At 58.0% G+C, this 17,983-nt stretch overlaps 2 protein-coding genes and 1 non-coding gene across 4 annotated transcripts; 2 read left to right on the top strand and 1 right to left on the bottom strand.

The window, feature by feature from the left end:
* Positions 1-2,290: 2,290 nt before the first annotated feature.
* On the top strand, positions 2,291-2,454 carry LOC149995776 (U1 spliceosomal RNA). The gene has a single exon (XR_016507559.1). It is a non-coding gene; the product is annotated as a U1 spliceosomal RNA (small nuclear RNA).
* Positions 2,455-3,570: 1,116 nt separating this feature from the next.
* IMP4 (IMP U3 small nucleolar ribonucleoprotein 4) lies at positions 3,571-6,721 on the bottom strand. Its single transcript, XM_090258581.1, has 9 exons — positions 6,128-6,721; positions 5,883-5,991; positions 5,396-5,479; positions 4,618-4,727; positions 4,412-4,544; positions 4,172-4,326; positions 3,996-4,090; positions 3,825-3,898; positions 3,571-3,737 (listed from the first exon to the last, which is right to left on the bottom strand). Exons 1-9 carry the CDS (start codon positions 6,128-6,130, stop codon positions 3,625-3,627), a joined length of 876 nt encoding a protein of 291 aa, XP_090114707.1. The 5' UTR covers positions 6,131-6,721; the 3' UTR covers positions 3,571-3,624.
* A 280-nt stretch (positions 6,722-7,001) lies between these two features.
* Positions 7,002-10,336, top strand: VMA22 (vacuolar ATPase assembly factor VMA22). Of its 2 annotated transcripts, none has more exons than XM_090258138.1 (5): positions 7,002-7,164; positions 7,245-7,348; positions 7,432-7,514; positions 8,110-8,241; positions 9,404-9,574. In XM_090258138.1, the coding sequence occupies exons 1-5, from the start codon at positions 7,054-7,056 to the stop codon at positions 9,556-9,558; spliced, it is 585 nt and encodes a 194-aa protein (XP_090114264.1). In that variant the 5' UTR covers positions 7,002-7,053; the 3' UTR covers positions 9,559-9,574. The 2 variants fall into 2 exon arrangements, with proteins under 2 accessions (XP_090114264.1, XP_090114265.1); XM_090258139.1 differs by lacking the exon at positions 9,404-9,574 and adding an exon at positions 9,862-10,336 and having other exon boundaries at positions 7,006-7,164.
* The last annotated feature ends 7,647 nt before the right edge of the window (positions 10,337-17,983 follow it).

Raw genomic sequence — 17,983 nt, 5'->3', positions numbered from 1 at the left:
GCCCTCACTCTCTGGCTCTTGTGGGCTCCCTCCATCTGGCTTGGAGGAGGGGCTCTCCAGGCTGCTTAAAGAAGAAGCTCTCGCCAGGCTGCTTTGAGAAGGAGAGGAGATCCATGCGGTTTGCAGGAAGAAGGCAGTTTACAAGGAGGCTGAGAATCCAGGCGGTCCTGCATTGAGAGCTGGAGGGCACCACAGCACAGAAAGGACCTCCCCAATCGGAACTGAGTGATTGGCAGCTACTGGTAAAGCTGAACTGTGCCTGGGAAGTAGGGAAACGGTGTTTCTGACTTTCCTAAGACTGGCCAGGTCTGGGAGGGGGAGGCAGGACTTTGTGTAAATAAACAATTCTTTTTCTTTTCACCAAACTCTGGTATTCAGAGTTATAATTCTGGCGGCGGGCAATCGGGCCCCTAACTAAACAGCCCGTGGGTTCTGCTTCAATCGGAGCAGCCCAGGGGTTCTGTTACAACAACAGCGACCATGCGCAGGAAGCGGGAAGGACGAGGAGGCGAGGAGCGCTGGCGAGCTGGCTGCGTGGGGCGGGGCGGGGAGGCCTCCCGGAGAAAAGGAAGACCCCCTGCCCCACAGCACCAGGCAAACATGGGCGAGCTGCCCAGCCACCTGCTCTTTTTTCAGTGTCTTCAGTTCAGAATTCTCCGCAAGCCAACCGTGAGTCACCCGACTGATCGTCCCGCGGCGGTCCTCGCCGCCCTTGCGGACCACGTGTTTCTTGAGGGCGGGGAGTCAGCTCAAGCCCTCCCTCTGCTCAAAACTTGCGGGCGCTCATATTTAGGGCTCTGCTTGGTGCCCCAGGTCCCCCGGGCCGTGCCCCGCGCCTGACCGTGCAGACGGTGTCTGACCTGGGCTTTGGCTGCTCCTGACTTCGTGCCAAGGTTGCTCTTCCCCCAGACACCCCGGCGACAACCAGCGCACCTCTTGCAGGTCTCGGCTCGCTCGATGCCTCAGTGTGGCCTCTGACCGCCCAGTTCAACACAGCCCCTGCCCCTAACTGCAAGTGCCGCCACCCTTTCCCTCCTTTCTCTCTTTCCCAGAGCTCCCAACGCCTAACACTAGGTAATTTACCTGTTGCGTCCGTTGTCGGTTTTTCCCGCTCCATTCCCTGGTCTCTGAGCACTAAGGGGCCTTTCCATCCCCCGGGTCCTGGGGGTGTGCTCTCAATACACAGTTGCTGAGTAGAGAGCCTCTCGATGTCATCGGAGAGGGGACCAGAGTGTAAGAGAAGGGGTCAGCACTGGCTGGTGCGGCTCAGTGTGCTGAGCGCTGCCCTGCGAACCACGGGGTCCCCGGTCGGGGCACAGGCCTGGGCGGGGGCAGCCGGCGGATGCCCCTCTCCCACGCTCATGTTTAGCTTCCTAACTTCATACTTCCGGCCCCCAAACACGCCCGGCTGCTTTGAACGGACCGACCCGATGCGGTTCTGACTCCTGAGCGCCCCCCACCCCCACCCCATTCTCCCCGTAAAACGCGCACATCAGCTCTGCTCTGACGGAGCTCAGCTTTTCCGGCTCCGTCGGTAGCTACGGAACAAAGTCATTTCACCACGTGCACGCCCGTCTGCTGCGTTATCTTTACAGTCCGTGCAAGTCAGAGAGGGCCGGGGGCACTCTGGGGTCGCCCCCATGCGCGCTGGAGGGAGGGCGCCGGACGCTGACGGCTGGGCTCCGGGGGCGACCCCGCCGGAAGGCGGAAGGACCTGGTTTTCTTTTACAGAACTTAGCACCCTGGGTTTTCGTTCGCGTTGCCAGGTCAGGCGGCCATCTATTCCGAAACCCGTTGTGCCACTTTGGCCCAGAAAGACTCCACGAATCTGCAGGACCGCGGCTGCTGATCCAGCTACTCAGCACTTAACGTCAACCAACCCGCAAAGAGGCCTGTCCTGAGCTTTCGGTTACGTGGGGCGCTGAGAGGGCGAGGGCACAAACGGGCGGGAACTGCCTTTTGCTGGCCGGAGCCCGGACCACACGCCCCCGGTGGGGCGGTGACAGCAGGGCGCTGGGCGGCTAGGATCAGAACGGAAGGCTGGGCGCCAGGGACGTCACGGCGGGGGCGTGGCGCATGCAGATGAGCAGGCGCGCAGAGGCTGCCGGTCGTACTCTGCGCGCGCCCCCAAATCCCCCGCGTCTCGGATCCAAAGACCCCCAGGCCGTTCCCGCGATGCGCACGATCGGAGGCGCTCCGGCAAGGATGCGCGCCGGCGGGACGAGAAAAGTCGCCGTGCGCGCAAAGGGAGGCGCGGCCGAGGGTCCGGTGGAGGCGGGGAGCCCAAAGCATACTTACCTGGCAGGGGAGATACCATGATCACGAAGGTGGTTTTCCCAGGGCGAGGCTTATCCATTGCACTCCGGATGTGCTGACCCCTGCGATTTCCCCAAATGTGGGAAACTCGACTGCATAATTTGTGGTAGTGGGGGACTGCGTTCGCGCTCTCCCCTGGCTTCTGGTGGTTCAAAAACAGATGTTGTTTGCTTGGGGCGCTTTGTTAGAATAAGTTTAAAAAAAAGTAAAAGTTGAGGCTCCCCGCGCGTTCCCCGGAGGTTCTGTGGGCGAGGCTGCAGGGATGTTCCGTGCATTACCGACGCTTTACGTTGCCATACTTCGAACACCGTAAACCCATACCTCCCGTTACTGCCCCAGAACCCCGTTTCCCGCCTGTTGATCTCCGCCCGAGTACCGCGCGTGAGACAGCCTGCCCCCGCACAAGGGACAATCTGCGTGCTTCTTGGACCGTGGCGCCACAAGACAGTGACAGCGGTTTACGTATTGCTTTTCCTTAGACTTTATGAAGGAGAGGAAGGCATGGATCAGCTGCTTCTGCAATCCCCGTAGCGTGTACGCTTTAGGGGCAGACCCTTCACTGGGGAGGGGACTGCGGAGCCAGGAGAGGCGCGGAAGGAACTGGACTGATGAGCAGGATCCCACCTCCTGCTCCTCGTCATGCCGGGGCCTAGAGGTCCTGAGGGTTCCCACGCGCATGCGGTCGCCGTCCCGCGGGACCGATGAGGACCACCTACTGCGGTCGCCAGTCACCACCACCCAGCGGCCAGGCTCCTGCAGCAACTTCTCTCCCCACCCGACCCCTGTCTTCAGTCCTGTCCCCCCCTGCCGTCACTCTCCCCACAGCCTGGGTGCATCGCGTAGGGACCGGACCCCCACTGTGTGAAGCCAGGGCCCCCGTACCCGCTAGGGAAGTGGGCAGAGTGTGGGAGGCCCCCAGGGACCCAGGGAATGGGCAAGGGCTGTATCTGGGCGGTGGGGGGCAGGCAGCGGGACCTGGAGAGCCCTGACATGTCCTGTCCCCCGTGTCTGCCCAGTCTCACCCGCACCCCCTCACGTGGCCCAAATGCCCATCGCCCTCCCCAATGATGGACCTCTCACCCCCCCCCCCCCCATCCAGACAGCACACGACCTGCCCAAAGGCTCGGGAGCAGCCAGCACACCGGGTCTGGGTCTGCGTTGTCTCACGCAGTGTCCACCCCAGGGAGACCCCCGCACGTCATCCCGACAGCGGGCCTGTCCGGACCACTCGGAGGCAGGTGGCAGTGTGGCAGACTTTATTCTGACCGGCCCGCCCGCAGGCCGAGCCCCCGCCTGCAGCCCAGGGGTTCACTCCGTGCTCAGGAAGACCCTCTTGCGTGCGGTGTTGGTGTAGGGGTGCCAGCGCCACTCCACGTCCGCGGTGGCCTCCTGCTCCAGCGTGCCGAGGCGGATCATGTACACTGGCGAGGGGAAAGGGGTGAATTGGGGCGCTGCCACCCACACGGCCAGCGTGCCCCCCCAGTCCAGGGACAAAGCCGCAAACTCACACTTCAGCTCAAAGCGAGGCCCGACCTCAGTCAGCTCCACATCGCGGTGGCTGGTCTTCTTGTACACATGGTGCCTGGGGCGGGGACGGGCAGGGAGCGGCTGCTGTCAGCCACAGCCAGGACAGGGACACTGGGGTCAGGCTGCGATCCCAGGGCCCCCCCACGACCCACCGGAAGGAGATGTAGTCGTCCTGGTTGGCAAAGGTGATGACCCGGCGGCTGTCATCTCTGGGCACAGGGAACAGGTACCGAAGTATGTCGGAGACCTGGGGCACAGGAGAGCGGAGCGGGGAAGGGCCGGCCTGGCACCGCCCGCGCCAGCCCCGGCCCCAGGGCCCCAGACTCACCCGCTTGCCCAGGCGGGAGGAGAAGCCATGCGTGATGAGGTGGGGTTTGGCCTCCGACATGGTGCCCAGGTCCGGGACGTCGTGACGCATCACCACGTTGCACAGCGTGAAGTACGCCGTGGGGCCGAAGGGCAGGTGGCTGACGATGAGCCCCACTGGCAGGGCCGGACCGGCCGTCAGAGCCCGCGTCTCCCCTCCCAGCCACCTGCTTGGCACCCCACTCCCTCCCACCATCCTTACCAGGCGTGCCCCGGTGCTCGTGGACGACCAGCAGGTCGGTGACCCCGTTGGCTTTGCAGGCCCGCACCAGTGCCCCGACCTCGTGCCGGCCGCGGTTCATGCGCTGCGCGCCGGGAAACACCAGCTTCAGCTCCTGCACGGACGCACACACCGGTCAGGACTCGGCTGCTGGGTCCCGAGCGCCTCGCATCCCCTGCTACTGGTACCTTTGCGAACATCTTGAGGCGGGAGCTGGGGTCTCTGGAAGTCGTGATCATGACTTTGGGATCCTCAACCCCGGCCCATCGATATTCATCGTCCACGTGGCTGGTTACACCTGTCAGCAGAGTGGGGGTGACAACGTGATGTCATCTTGGGGAGTGAAGTCCTAACTTGGGGTGGTCGAATCCCTCGCGAGTGCAGCACCTGACAACGCCCACGATGACAACACTCCACACCCACTGGGCCCAGCGTGGCCCCGAGCCACAGTGGCTACATGTGCAAATGAGGAACTGGATCTTTAAATCTGATTTAACTTCAGTTGCTTAAGCTGCATCAACCGCACAGGGCTGGTGTTAGCGTTAAGTCCAGACTCTATTTAAGGCCAGAGGTAACAGCCTCTAGCTCTCGTGACAAATATTTATGACCTTTGTGATTCCTTTCACGTTTGTTGAATAACGCAACCAGCAAGACACTTGGATGCCAATGTAGGGCTGTGACCATAATGGACGCTGTCCTGTCCCACAAACTCGATTCCAGCGAGGGGACAACTAGCAAAGCAAAGCCGAGCCAGCTGGGTCACATGGAATGTGTGTCATCTCAGTGGAACTGGGAGCACTGGGGACAAGCTCCGGGGGTGCCATCCGTGCAGAAGCAGGAGAACTCCTGGGGACAGTCCCAGGAGCAGGAGTAGCAGAGCCCTTCCCCTGGCGTCTGAGAAAGAAGGTGGAGGCCCAAGGGCTCGCCTGCAGGGAGGGGGCTCGGCCGGGTGCCGGGCAAGGTTACCTTCGCCGCCAGCGTCCTCGAACTCCAGGGAGCCCTGCAAGGCCAGGGCCTCCCTGCGTAACTCGGTGGGAATCAGGTGGTTCTCTGCAGGGAGAGACAGAGAGGCGGCTGAGACTCGTGCACGGAGCCGTCGGTCAGTCGTACAACAGGCGCTGACAAACCTGCACAAACCCGATGGAAAAACACCTTTCTTGCTCCATCTGAGCAGCAGGTGATAGGTAGTTGCTAGGGGGCGGGGGTTTGGGGGCTACTTCCGTCTACATGCTGACCTGCTAACAACGGTTCCCGGGTCTCAGGGCTTGAAGGCTCAGACTGCTCTTTCCGTAAAAAGATGGCCCAGAAATCCCCAGACCCTCTCCCAACAAACGGCTCATCTCGATGCTCTGGCGAGGCTGGGCCGTGGGAGCACAGAGCCGAGCACGAGACCCTGCACCCAGCGCTGCTAAGTGACCACAGTCTTTCCAACGCCGGGCAGCGGCGGCCTTACCTTCGAGCGCGCGCCGCACCTTCTCCTTCTTCTCCTGGGCGACGCGCTGCGCCTCCTCGCGGGCCTTGCGGTACAGGTACTCGCGGCGCAGGCGGGCCTCACGACGCAGCTGGGGAGCCGCGGGGCCGATCAGCGCCTCGCCGCGCGCGCCCCGGGGTCCACCCACCCCAAGCCCAGGGACCACACCCCCAGCCCGCCGCGCGTCCCCAACTTCCCAAACGCAAACGCGAGCTCAGACTCCCTACCATCTTGAGCGCCGCCACCACGTGGGTCTAGAAGGTGCGGCTGCCGCTTGCGCTCGTCAACCCTCGCTTCCGCCCTCACCCAAGAAGGCGGTGAGAGGCTTCACGAGACGCTGCTGCGGCCGAGCATGACCGATGTTAAGATGGCGGGCAGTGGGTGGGAGCCGCAAGGCGATTGGCCAGCCCGGAAGCGCGTACTCAAAGCAACCAATAGGCGGAGGGAGTGTCAAGCTATACGGGCTGCCATCAATAAAGATGTCCGCCCTTGGCGTCAGCACCTGTGGCCGCTTTGCAGGATGCCCAGTTTTAGAACGTACCGCTAAGATAGCAACTGGGGGCCCGAATTAGTGCAGCAACTGTGAAAGCAGCACAACGACAGACCGTAAGGTCGCCTACCGGCTCCCTCTGAAATTCAATTTAAAGCCGCTTCTCCCTTAACATGGTCTCTACACCTCCGTCCATCGCCGCAGCGATAGCCCAACTTTTAAAATGCGGCCGCTTCCAGAACCGACTCGGAACCACCCTCAGCTCTCGCCGACGTTCCGGCTGGCTGACGCGCTTCGGGGGCTGAGCGCAGACGGCGGCTCCTCCGTCCCGATACGCTGCGGATCTGAGAACGCCAGCCCTTGACGCCGGGCCTCCCGGGATTCTGCGCCCGCACCTGGGAACGCCCATTGGCTCAAACCCCGCCACGGTGGCGGTGATTGGGCAACCGGAAGGCCGCATGGGAACGCCCCTTGAGGGTGGCTCTAGAGCGCCCCCTGCTATAACCACAGCACCGTGGGCGGTGATTGGAAGACCGGAAAAAAAAGACTTGGGAACGCCCTTTGGGGCGGGTCTCGTGTGCTCATTGGCTATAACCCCGGCACGGTGGGCGGTGATGGGAAAACCGGAAGGAGGCTGGTTCCAGACCCGAGTGCGGTGGAGCCATGGCGGCGGCTGACATCCGGGCGGAGCTGGACTTGGTGCTCCTGCAGCTGCTCGTGGACCTGGAGGAGCTGGAGGCGAAGCGGGCGGCGCTGAACGCCCGGGTGGAGGAGGTGGGAGCCTGGGGCGCGCGGGAGGGCGGGCGGGGCCACGCCAGGTCAGCCGGGCTTCAGCGCTCCCCTCTCCTGCGCAGGGCTGGCTCTCGCTGTCCAAAGCTCGCTACGCCATGGGCGCCAAGTCGGTGGGGCCCCTGCAGTACGCCTCCCGCATGGAGCCCCAGGTGTGCGTGCGCACCAGGTGAGGAGCCGTGCGCGCGGGGCCGGGGGCGGCGCAGACCGGGCCGGGCTGTCCGAGACCCACGCTCCCCTCTCGTTCTGCAGCGAGGAACCAGACGGGCTGCAGCAGTTCCGGGTGGTGAGAGCCGGGACGCAGGCCCCGGAGGAGGTGGGGCCCCGCGACGGAGGTGAGCCCCCCTTTCCTCCGGGGACCCCTCCCGATGTCAAGGACCAAGTGCAGCCGCGGAGCTTGTTTTGTTCAGGCTGCCGCGGCAGAGAGCGCGGCCCAAGTGTAAAGGTTAAGTGTCGCAGCAGTGATTTTGCCTTCGACTTTAAGGGGGGAAGTAGGCAGTTCCAGGCGAAGTCTGTTACAGTTGGGATCGTCTTGCAATCAAGGAGAGTCTTAGCTGGAAAGAAAATGTTCGTGCCTGTGCGCAGCTGGTTTCGGAGGGACAGACTCCATCTCAGCTACTCGTTCATGCGACAGACACCGTGGCGGCGGGAGGTCTGTCTGGCCTTGAGCGTGTCAGGCTAAACAGGAAAGGCCCGTGGGCCGCCCCGTCTAAGCAGTGGCTGGTCTTGTGAGAGTCACGAGATGCTGTGGGCAGAGTCACGTCTGAATCGCAGCGGTTCTTCATGGTTAGCTGTTTCACGGGGCGTGAAGGTTGGGGAGTTTCCAGCCATCAGTGTTTTCCAGGATCGGGACCTCAGCGTTCGGCATTGCTGCTTGGAAGACGAGGGCCGAGTAATAAGACCCTCAACCTCCACCTTTTCTTTCTCCAGCTCTGCGCAGGCGCAAGGGGCTCAGCAGGACCCCAGAGCCCGAGCCCTCCTCAGCCCCCCGAGACCCTCTGAACTGGTTTGGGATCCTGGTTCCTCACAGCCTGCGGCAGGCCCAAGCCAGCTTCCGGGAGGGTGAGTGGAGCCTGCCGGGGCCCTGAGCCAAACTCAGACCCTCTGCCTACAGGGAGCCCTGGCACACGCACGCCAGGACTGAGCCTTGGCTACAAAGGGCTTTGCAGGTTTTCTGCACCGCAGACTTGGGTTGCGTGACTGGGTACTGGCAGTGTCCTGGGTTCACGACAGGGGCTTGGGATGCAGGGGGAAACAAAAGAGACCAGGGTCCCTCGTGGAACGTTGTACCGTGGAGGGAGGAAGACAGCCTGCAAGTAGGTAATGAGAATTGTTATAAGAAATAAGGTAGGGTGTGGTGGGTGCGGTGGGACAGGAGTGGGCGGAGGGAGCTGTTTTATGAAGGGTGGCCAGCGAAGCCTCTTGGAAGGAGGGAGCTCAGAGGGTGATCTGGGGAAACAGTGTTCTAGGCAGAAGGGCGAGCACCTGGGGCGGGACTGCATCCGGCCTGGCTGAGATGAGGCGCTGGAGCAGCTGAGAGTGCCGGGAGCTGGGGTCGGGGGTCTGGGCCCAGGGGGTCTGAGAGTCGAGAGTGACGGGGTGGACTCGCAGCGTGATGGGGATCCTGTGGGTCCTGCTGGGACCCGCCAGGCAGAGGGACTAGGCCGGTGTCGGGGGGCGGCCAGGCTTAGGATGCAGGTGGAGGGGCGGGTGCGTGGTAGGACCTGCATGTTTTAAGAGTAGGACCCCCCAGGATTTGCTGACAGATCAGTTCAGGAACAGAGGAAGGAAAGGAGTGAAGGCCAAGCCCGCGGTGGCCGCCAGGAGTCCTGGAGGATGGAGCCGCCCTCCCCTGGCGCGGGAGGACTGCGGAGCGGTGGCCGGCGGGTGTCAGGCGCCGCATGTGCCTGCGTCCCGTGCGGTGTGGCGGAGCACCTGAGTGGGCAGCTGGGCGCACGCCTCTGCGGTCTGGAAGAGGCCTGAGCTAGAGACAGGCCGGAGCCCACCACCCAGCTCTGGTGTTTGTGGCCCCAAGGTGCAGATGCAGGTGCGGCGTTAAAGCCGAGATGGGGGGAGGCCAGCAGAGAGCCTGAGTGTGGACCGGAAGTCGGGCAGAGGCAGGGGGAAGCACTAGAGGAGACGGGGAGCAAAGCCCGAGGGTGAGGAGCCGAAGGAGAAAGTGTCTCCTGGACAGAGTGGGTCCGATGTGTGGCGGGACAGGCAGGCTGGAGACGGGACTGGCCAGAGGACTCGGCAGCAGTTGTTCCAGCAGAGGCATCGGGCGGAAGCCGCCAAGAGGGGTGTCCAGAGGATGGAGTACCATCGGGGGCAGAGAGGAGAGGTGGACGGGGTGAGCATGGGAGTAGTGAGGGACTGTGACTCTGGAGGACTGAAGGAAGAAAATCAGGGCGTGAGGCCGTGCAAAACTGGAGGTTTTTAGTTCCTGGTCGGTGATGGAAGGGGGTCAAGGAAGTCTTTGGAGGAGGTGACATTTTAGCCAAGACCTGGAGGAGGGAAGGTGTGGGCCAGTGAGGTTCGGAGCAGCCACGGCACGGCTGTCCGGGGAGTGTGTTAGGGGTAGCAGAACGGCCTGGAGCCTTTCCAATCCCTGGGGTGTCCGGGGTCCGTTGAGTCACGTATCACACTGCAGACACCATGGGGCCATCTCTCCCTTCTCTCTAGGCCTGCAGCTGGCCGCGGACATGGCCAGCCTTCAGAGCCACATCAGCTGGGGCCGCAGCCGGCTCCGGGAGCTCCAGGAGAAAGTCAAGCACCTTGAACTCGGGGCCGCCTGACCGGTGGCCACAGAGGGAGGCCCTGAACCCAGCCCCTCTCCCCGCACAGACGGCCCCCACCCTGCCATCGCCACCCCACCCCCGCCAGCTAATCCCCCACCTTAAAATTCCTCCCGTCACGTGTTTCCAACTTTGTCAGGTGTGAAAGTCCCAGTCCTTGTTCTGGGACACACTGGGTGCAGAGGGTCAAAGCTGGGGAGCAGCAGAGCCAGGCCGCGTGGAATCGTGGCAGGAGGGGCAGGTCGGAGCCCCGGGTCCACGCCATCCTCAGAGCCAGTTGGGTGGATGGGGAAAACCACTCCCGGCTAACGGATCAGGGGAGAATGAGTCCACGCCGACACAAACAAATGCCTGCGTAGACGGGGCGGGGGGGGGGGGGGGTCCTTGGCCGGCTTTAAGTGAAAAAGTAAAAAAGACCTGACCTTGATTTTGAAATGACCTTTAGGAAGAGACCTTACAGGTTTTTAAAAACCCGCCTCTAACCAGGATCTTGGTCTTTTGTTGAAAAACCACTTGTTTTTCCTGCTCTGGGAGCTCCATGTTCTTCCTTATTTTTCTCTAGCTTGTGGATATTTATAGCAATTTCTAAGGAGCTAATTTTTATGTTTTGGGAAAACTGGTCCTTTGTTCATAGTGTGAGAGATGTAAATATTTTTTCCCAGTTTGTCTTTTAACTTTGTGTGTGCTGGTTTTTATAAAGAATTTCATTGTAGAAGACAATAAAACACATTTCATTACAGAACCACACAGAACGATTGAATGGCTTAAGGAATAATTAAGGTGAAAACTATAGTAACTATCACCCAACTCTTGAGTTTTGTTAGTTTTTTTTTCTAAGTTTTCTTAGTAGAGCTGAATTGATGAGTGAGCTCTTTTCTGATTTCTGGATGTGGGGTTGTCATTGATACGAAGATAAGGGCGTTCTCCAGTTTTTCTTGAGAACCGTGCAGTGTGGCTGAGATGCGGGGAGAGCCTGCCTCCAGCTTGATGATCCCCTTCCCGCCGATGGGGGATGCCACCTCTCTCTTTGGTCGAATCCATGTCGTTTCATTGATCTTACTGTCGGTTAGTGCGCAGATGCCACACTTAATTCGTGGCCTGGAACGCACACTGTCACTGCGGCAGGACAGGCTGGCTGTTGGCTGCGGGAATCGGGCCGCCACGGTGAGCTCGAGTCGTCCGCGACGGGCGGATGGAATCGCTCAGCGGAAGCTGCACGAGGAGACGTCCCTCCCCGCACACAGAGGCCAAGTTTCAGTGAGGCACTAACAGAGAGGTGTAGAAGCAAAATAAATAAAAGGTCGCGCCTTTGCTCTTCACAGAAGGGACCTCACCTGGAACCCCTGTCCCAGGTGCGGTCCTTTGTGTTGAGCTTAGATGTCAGTTGATGTCAAAGGTTAAGCAATAGCTTTCCTTCCTTTACCACTGGAAGTTCCAGGTGTGGCCATGCTGGCGGCAGCAGGGTCTGCAGATGCACACCATGGGGACAGGCAGCGCTCAGCCACCGGCCAGGGCTCCGGGTCAGGGCCCGCTGGCCGCCCGAGGCCCGTGTGTCCCCGCCCAGGCCCAGTCAGGGTGAGGGGGGCTGGGGCTTGTGCAGCCATGGTCAGGACAGATGTGCACAGGGTGGGACAGACAGGAGCACCACCCTGACCTCCTGGTGCTGCTCTGGGATGCAGTACACCAAGGAGAAGCCCCCTCCCAGGAGTTGCCGCATGGTCCAGCGCTCAGGGTTGCCGACTTTCACCCAGGTGGCCCTGGCTCAGACCCCGGGCCTGGGAGCAGAAGGGGCTTGTCACTTGGGCTGTCACCCTGAGACTCGGACCTCTCCACGGGAACCTGCAGGAGTGGAGGCCCAGGAAGCTCTGCTGGTCTGCGTTGATTGATGTCAGTATTTTTCACGTCGTTCGGTAATTGTCTTCCCCATCAGTACACCAGTTCTGTTAGTACCGTACACATGCAGGTAAACAACAGTCATATTTATTAAATAAGAATACCTAAAATATTCAAAACGACCCGGGCTAGGCATCTCAGGTGGCCGGACAAGAACACAACACCCTCGCGTATGCTGCCCGCAACAGCCCCCTCAGAACGGGGACACGGGCTGAGACCGAGGGGTGCAGAGAAACAGCCTGAGAAACAACACGGGAGATCTATGAGGCCAAGAGCCGGTCTTCGAAAAGATAAGACTGTTCAGCCTTGAACCAGACTTCTGATGGGAAAGAGATAAATAAAAAAAGAAATGAAAGAAGATGTAGCAGCTGGCTCCACAGATAAAAAGATTGTAAGAATATATTATGAACACCTTTATGCCAACAAATTGGACAATCTGAACGAAATGGATACATTTCTAGAAACATACGAACTTCCAAAACTGAATCAAGAAGAATCAGAATCTGAATAGACATTACTGATAGTGAAATCAACAAAAGTTCTGGACCAGATGGCTTCACGGGAGTTTTACCAAACATTCAGAGAAGAACTAACACCTGTCTGTCTCATACTATTTTAGAAAATTGAAGAGAAGGGAAGAGTCCCAAACTCACTTTTGAGGCCAGCATTATCATAACTCCAAAACCAGATACAGACACACAAAAAAAGAAAATTATAGGCCAATTCCCCTGATAAACATGGGTGCTAAAATTTTCACCAAAATATTAGCAAACCAGATTGAGCAATACATTTAAAACATCATATACCATGATCAAGTCAGATTTATCCTAGGGGTGCAAGGCTGGTACAATATCTGCAAATCAATAAGTGTGATAGATCACATAAAAGATAAAAACCACATGGTCATATCAATAGATGCAGAAAGAGCTTTTGATAAAATCCAGCACCTGTTGATAAAGAAAAAGTGGGGCAAATGGGACATACCTCAATGTAGGAAAGGCAATATATGACAAACCCTCAGCCAGCATCATGCTCAACGGGCAAAACCTACAAATTCAGGAACAAGACAGCAATGTCTCCTTTCACCATGCTTACTCAACATAGTTCTGGAAGTCCTAGCCCAGCAATTAAGAGGGAGAAATAAAAGACATGCAAATTGGAAATGAAGAAGTAAAACTCATTATTTGCAGATGACATGATACTGTATATAGAGAACCCCGAAGATTCCACCAGAAAACTACTAGAACTGATAATGAATTCAGTAAAGTAGCAGGATACAAAGTTAATATCCAGAAATAAGTTATATTTTTATACAGCAATAATGAACTATCAGATAAACTAACAATCATTCCTAAAATACCTAGGAATAAATTAAACCAAGGATGTAAAAGACCTATTGTACTCTGAAAATTATAAGACACTGAAGAAGGAAATTTTATAGGAAGAATTAACATTAAAATGTCCATATTGGCCCTGGCTGCTGGGGCTCAGTGGATTGAGCGTCTGCCTGCGAGCCAAGTGTCGTTGGTTTGATTCCCAGTCAGGGCACATGACTAGGTTGCACGTCAGGTCCCCAGTTGGGGGCACGAGTGAGAGGCAACCACACAGTGATGTTTCTCTCCGTCTTTCTCCTTTCCCCTCTCTCTAAAAATTAAATAAATAAAATTTTTAAAAATGTCCATATTGACCAAAGTAATCTATGGAATCAGTGCAATTTCTATCAAGATTCCAATGACATATATCACAGAATTAGAACAAATATTCCAAAAATTTATATAGAACCACAAAAGATCCTGAATAGCCCCAGCAATCTTGAGAAAGGAGAATAAAGTTGGAGGAATCACATTACCTGATATCAAACTACCACAAGGCCATAGAAATCAAAACAGCATGGTACTGGCATAAAAACAGACATACAGATCAATTGAACAGAATAGCCCAGAAATAAACCCATGCCTTTATGGTCAACTAATATTTGACAGAGGAGGCAGGAACATACAATAGGGTAAAACCAGTCTGTTCAATAAATGGTGTTGGGGAGATTGGGTAGATTTGTGCAAACAGTGAAGCTAGACCTCCTTCTTACTCCACGCACAAGAATAAATTCAAAATGGATTAAAGACTGAAAATCCTAGAAGAAAACAAGCAGTAACGTCTTGGATATTTCTCATAGCATATTTTTCTAACATATTGCCTCAGGCAATGGAAACAAAAGACAGACAAAGGGACCACATCAAACTAAAAAGTGTTTGCACAGCACAGGAAATCAAAAACAAGATGAAGAGCCAACCCACTGAATGGAAGAACATCTTTGCCGGTGATACATCTGCTACGGGCTTCACATCCAGAGTTTATAAAGACCTTATACAACTCGACACCTAAAAAACAAACAATCCAATTTAGAAACGGGTGAAGGCCCTGGATAGACACTTCTCCAAAGAGGACATACAGATGGCCAACAGGCATCTGAAAAGGTGCTCAATGTCACTAATCATCAGGGAAATGCAATTAAAGCCGCAGTGAGATAGGCATTGACCCCCACAGGGAGCAGAGCAGGGGACCCACAAGAGAGTGACTTGTGAGCCCCACTCCACGAGGGCGGACTGGGAACACGCAGGAACTGCGTGGAAGCAGACGCAGCCCCACTAAGGGGCACTCCAAGCAGACCACAGGGCGAACATCAGGCCGCAGCCGTCGTCTGGCCAGCAGAGGGGGAAACACTTCCGCACGCTCCCAATTGTGCAGAGCTGAGGACGGGCCATACCAGCTTGGCCATGATGGCTTGGCCACTGCAGTCCCAACTGACAGGTCTAGTCACTGGAGATTTGTATAGAAGAGAAGGTTCTGGGCTCCTGGAATCGGTTAGCCTACAAGCAGCAGGTCTGTGCTGCTGGGGACCCACGGCCCGGGAGGTCTCGCCCTCTCTGTACGCAGCTGAGAACGGGGAACTCCGTGAGGAGCAAGGCTGCAGCACGTGGCCTTGACCAGAACCTCGGTCTCACACGGGTCCTGCCCACGTCTTGTTTGGTGGTTCCATGCCCGCCAAAAAGGAAGGGAGACAGGGAGAGAGGGAGGGCAGGAGGGAGAAACCTAGCCGGGGCCTGGCGTTCAGGGGCCTACGCTGTGTGGCGAGCACGCCAGGAAGCCGTGTTCCCGCAGACTCCATGCTGCCGGCGTCTGACTTCAGGTGTGTCCACACGGTCATGCTCACAGTGCAGACTCCTGTCAGTGGGGATGGCCTGCCTGGCTCAGCCCTGGGGAGGATCCCTGTGGCCAACCTCGACTTTAGGCTGAACTAAGAAGGAAGAGAGGCCAAAAGGGACTGTGAGACCCGGAGAAAGGCTTCCGGGACCAGAGACCACAAGGAGGCCCACGAACAGGGGTGGTGAGGGTGTGGGGGAGCAGGAAGAACTTTGCCACCTTCCCGAGAACCGATATGTAGACTTAATTCTCGTGCACACAAGGCCCCTGCTATATAACGTTGGGTAAATGACTTAATCTCCAGACTTGTTTGCTCTGCTATAAAATACCCACCTCCCAGTGGTTCCGAGGAGTCCACAAGATAACCCGAGCAAAGCCGTGCTGGGGCCTGCTTCTGGGTCAACGCTCAGCAAATACCGGTTCCCTCCCCTGGGCTCCAGATTTCCTGAGCTTGTCTGCCAATCTGTTCTGAACAAACCCAGGACCCCAGTGCGAGAGGCCGGAACAAACGAAGGTGTGTGGGAAGGATGGGTGCTGGCACCCCGCTTGCCTCCCCAAGACCTCACAGATTAAGTCTGCCCAACACCACTTTCTCCGAGGGGTCTGACTTCGGTCCCCACCACCCCACTAGGCCTGCACTCTCTGAGTTTGCACGGAACCTCTTAAAACACCCAGTCCTGCCGCCTGAGTCTGGTGCCCTGTGCAGGCTTTGGCTCACCGAGCTCAGGACACATGAGTGAATTAAAACGTCGGTTGTCTCTGGCGGTCACTGCTGTGAGCAGAGGATCAAACTTAGTCCCAACAATAGCAAGCTAGATTGCCAGGGCCCGTTCGCACCCCTGTGACTACTAAGCAACACAGAACCATGCACTTTAAATAGCGAGGTGCACAGCATGTGAACTATGTCTTAATGAAGAGTAGGAAAAGTTAACAACCCTCACTGGCGTGGCTCAGTGGGCTGAGTGTTGCCTGGCAAAGCAAACGATCATCCGTTTGATTCCTGGTCAGGGCACAAGCCTGGGTTGTGTGTTCTGTCACACGGTTGGGGTGCTTGTGAGAGGCAGCCCATCAGTGTTTCTCTGCCTCCCCTTCCCCTCTCTCTAAAAATAAAGTCTTTAACCAAAAAAAAAAAAAAAAAAAAGGAAAGAAAAACAATAAATAACAATGGTGGGAACAGCCTGCCCCAATAGGTGTCCTGATGGGATGGCTTCTGAAACTCACAGCCCCACGGGGGAGGAGTTCCTGCCTCAGATGTTTCACCTGAAGCAGATCAAGGCTCTGGACGTCACTTCAGGCCCCAGGAAGTACAGGGAACGGGAGGGACAGTGCTAAGACACACTGTCGGGCAAATAGAAAAAGAGAGTGAATTGTTCTAGAGGCAGAGGCATCTGTGCGGAACTCGGAGAGCGACGGTGAAAAGCACTTAGGGGCCCCAGCGGGGGAATCTGAGTAAGAGCTGAACGTGAAGAGTAATAAAGGCACGTATAGGCTGTCCTTGCTCTTAGGAGGTGCTGGCTGAAATATTTGGGGGTCAAAAGTCATGATGTCGGCAACTTCTGGATGTTGCTGAAAAACACTCAGACGGTCACACAGGTAAAGCAGACGTGACCGGGTTGTTAATCGCTGAATTGAAGTGGTGAGCGGTGGGTGTAGCCAGACCAGCCTTTCAGTGTGTTGTTCCATTCTTTATGCATTCCTTGGTGGTTTTTCATTTCTTTTATATTCATTGATTTTGAGAGAGAGAGAGAAACAGTGATTTGTTGTTCTGCTTACTCTCGCATCCATTGGTTGACCCTCGTATGTGCCCTGACCAGGGATGGAACCCCTAACCTTGGCTTCCCAGGACCACGCTCACTGAGCCCCGAGGCCTTAGCGGGTTGCTTCTTGTTTGTGCCCTGATCCGGGACGGAGCCGCCGCGTTGGTGGGAGGACGCTCTCACCCACTGAGCTCCCTGGCCAGGGCTCACGATTCTTTTAGAAATAAACAGGTGAAGGTGTCCGCAGACCCCGGGGTTTCAGGCCTAACGCAGCTGGGTCCTCCTGGGGCTGGGGCGCTGCGGGGCGACCAGCAGAGATGGTCCCCAGGAGTCTGCCAGCAGCGGGAAAGGCAGTGGGCGCGCTGGGCAGTGGGACGGCCCACCGCCCACATCTGGGAGCTGCGGTCCAGCCGCGTGGGAAGTACAGGGAGAAGCTAAGCGCCTCTAGACTCCACGGGCGTCGAAGGCAGGGAAATGCGGAGGCGCGTGGGTGTAGGATGGAGGGAGAAAGGGGATAAAAACGCCGTTTCCAAACGCATGTGTGTTGGAGCGTGCAGGGTGAAAGGGGAGGCAAGGCTGGGAGCTGCGGTGCGGCGGGAACGCGGGGCCGGGGGCCGCGGACAGCCCTTCGGCAGACGGGGCGTAGGTCCCCTGGGAAACACGACACTCTGGGCGCTGTGCGGACACAGAACAGAGCGAGGCCAAGGATCCCGCCTCCCCAGGTTCGCGTCACGCGCGCGGGGTCGGTCTGCTCCGACTCCCTGCCCTGGAGCGGGACAGAGGGACGCGCCGGCCGGAGGAGGAGACAGGGAAGCCGGGGCAGGGGCGCGGGGCGCAAGGGGGGACCGGGACTGAAGACAACTTCCTTTGAGTCGAGCTGGGCCCGACGTCGAAGGACCCGGAAAAAAGAAATCAGCGCAGGGCGACTGGCAAGGGGGAAACCCGAACTTCCTGGCGGGGGGTGCGGGGGTGCGAGCGGCGTGAATGCGGGGGGCCGGGGGGGGGCGGCTCGGAGGGGAGCCGATGGCCGCCGGCGGGCGGGGCAGCGGCGGGGAGCGGGCCGCGGGGCGGGGAGTCCGGGCGCGCACCTAGCCGCGCCGGCGGGCGGGGGCGGGACGGGGAGGCACGGAGCCCTCCCCTCGGCGCGGCCCGCCCCTC

Source organism: Furipterus horrens, unplaced genomic scaffold, assembly GCF_987537825.1.
Source record: "Furipterus horrens unplaced genomic scaffold, mFurHor1.1.pri manual_scaffold_12, whole genome shotgun sequence".
NCBI lineage: Eukaryota > Metazoa > Chordata > Mammalia > Chiroptera > Furipteridae > Furipterus > Furipterus horrens.
Note: the sequence above shows the minus strand (reverse complement) of the source record. Positions and strands in the feature narration are given on the sequence as shown.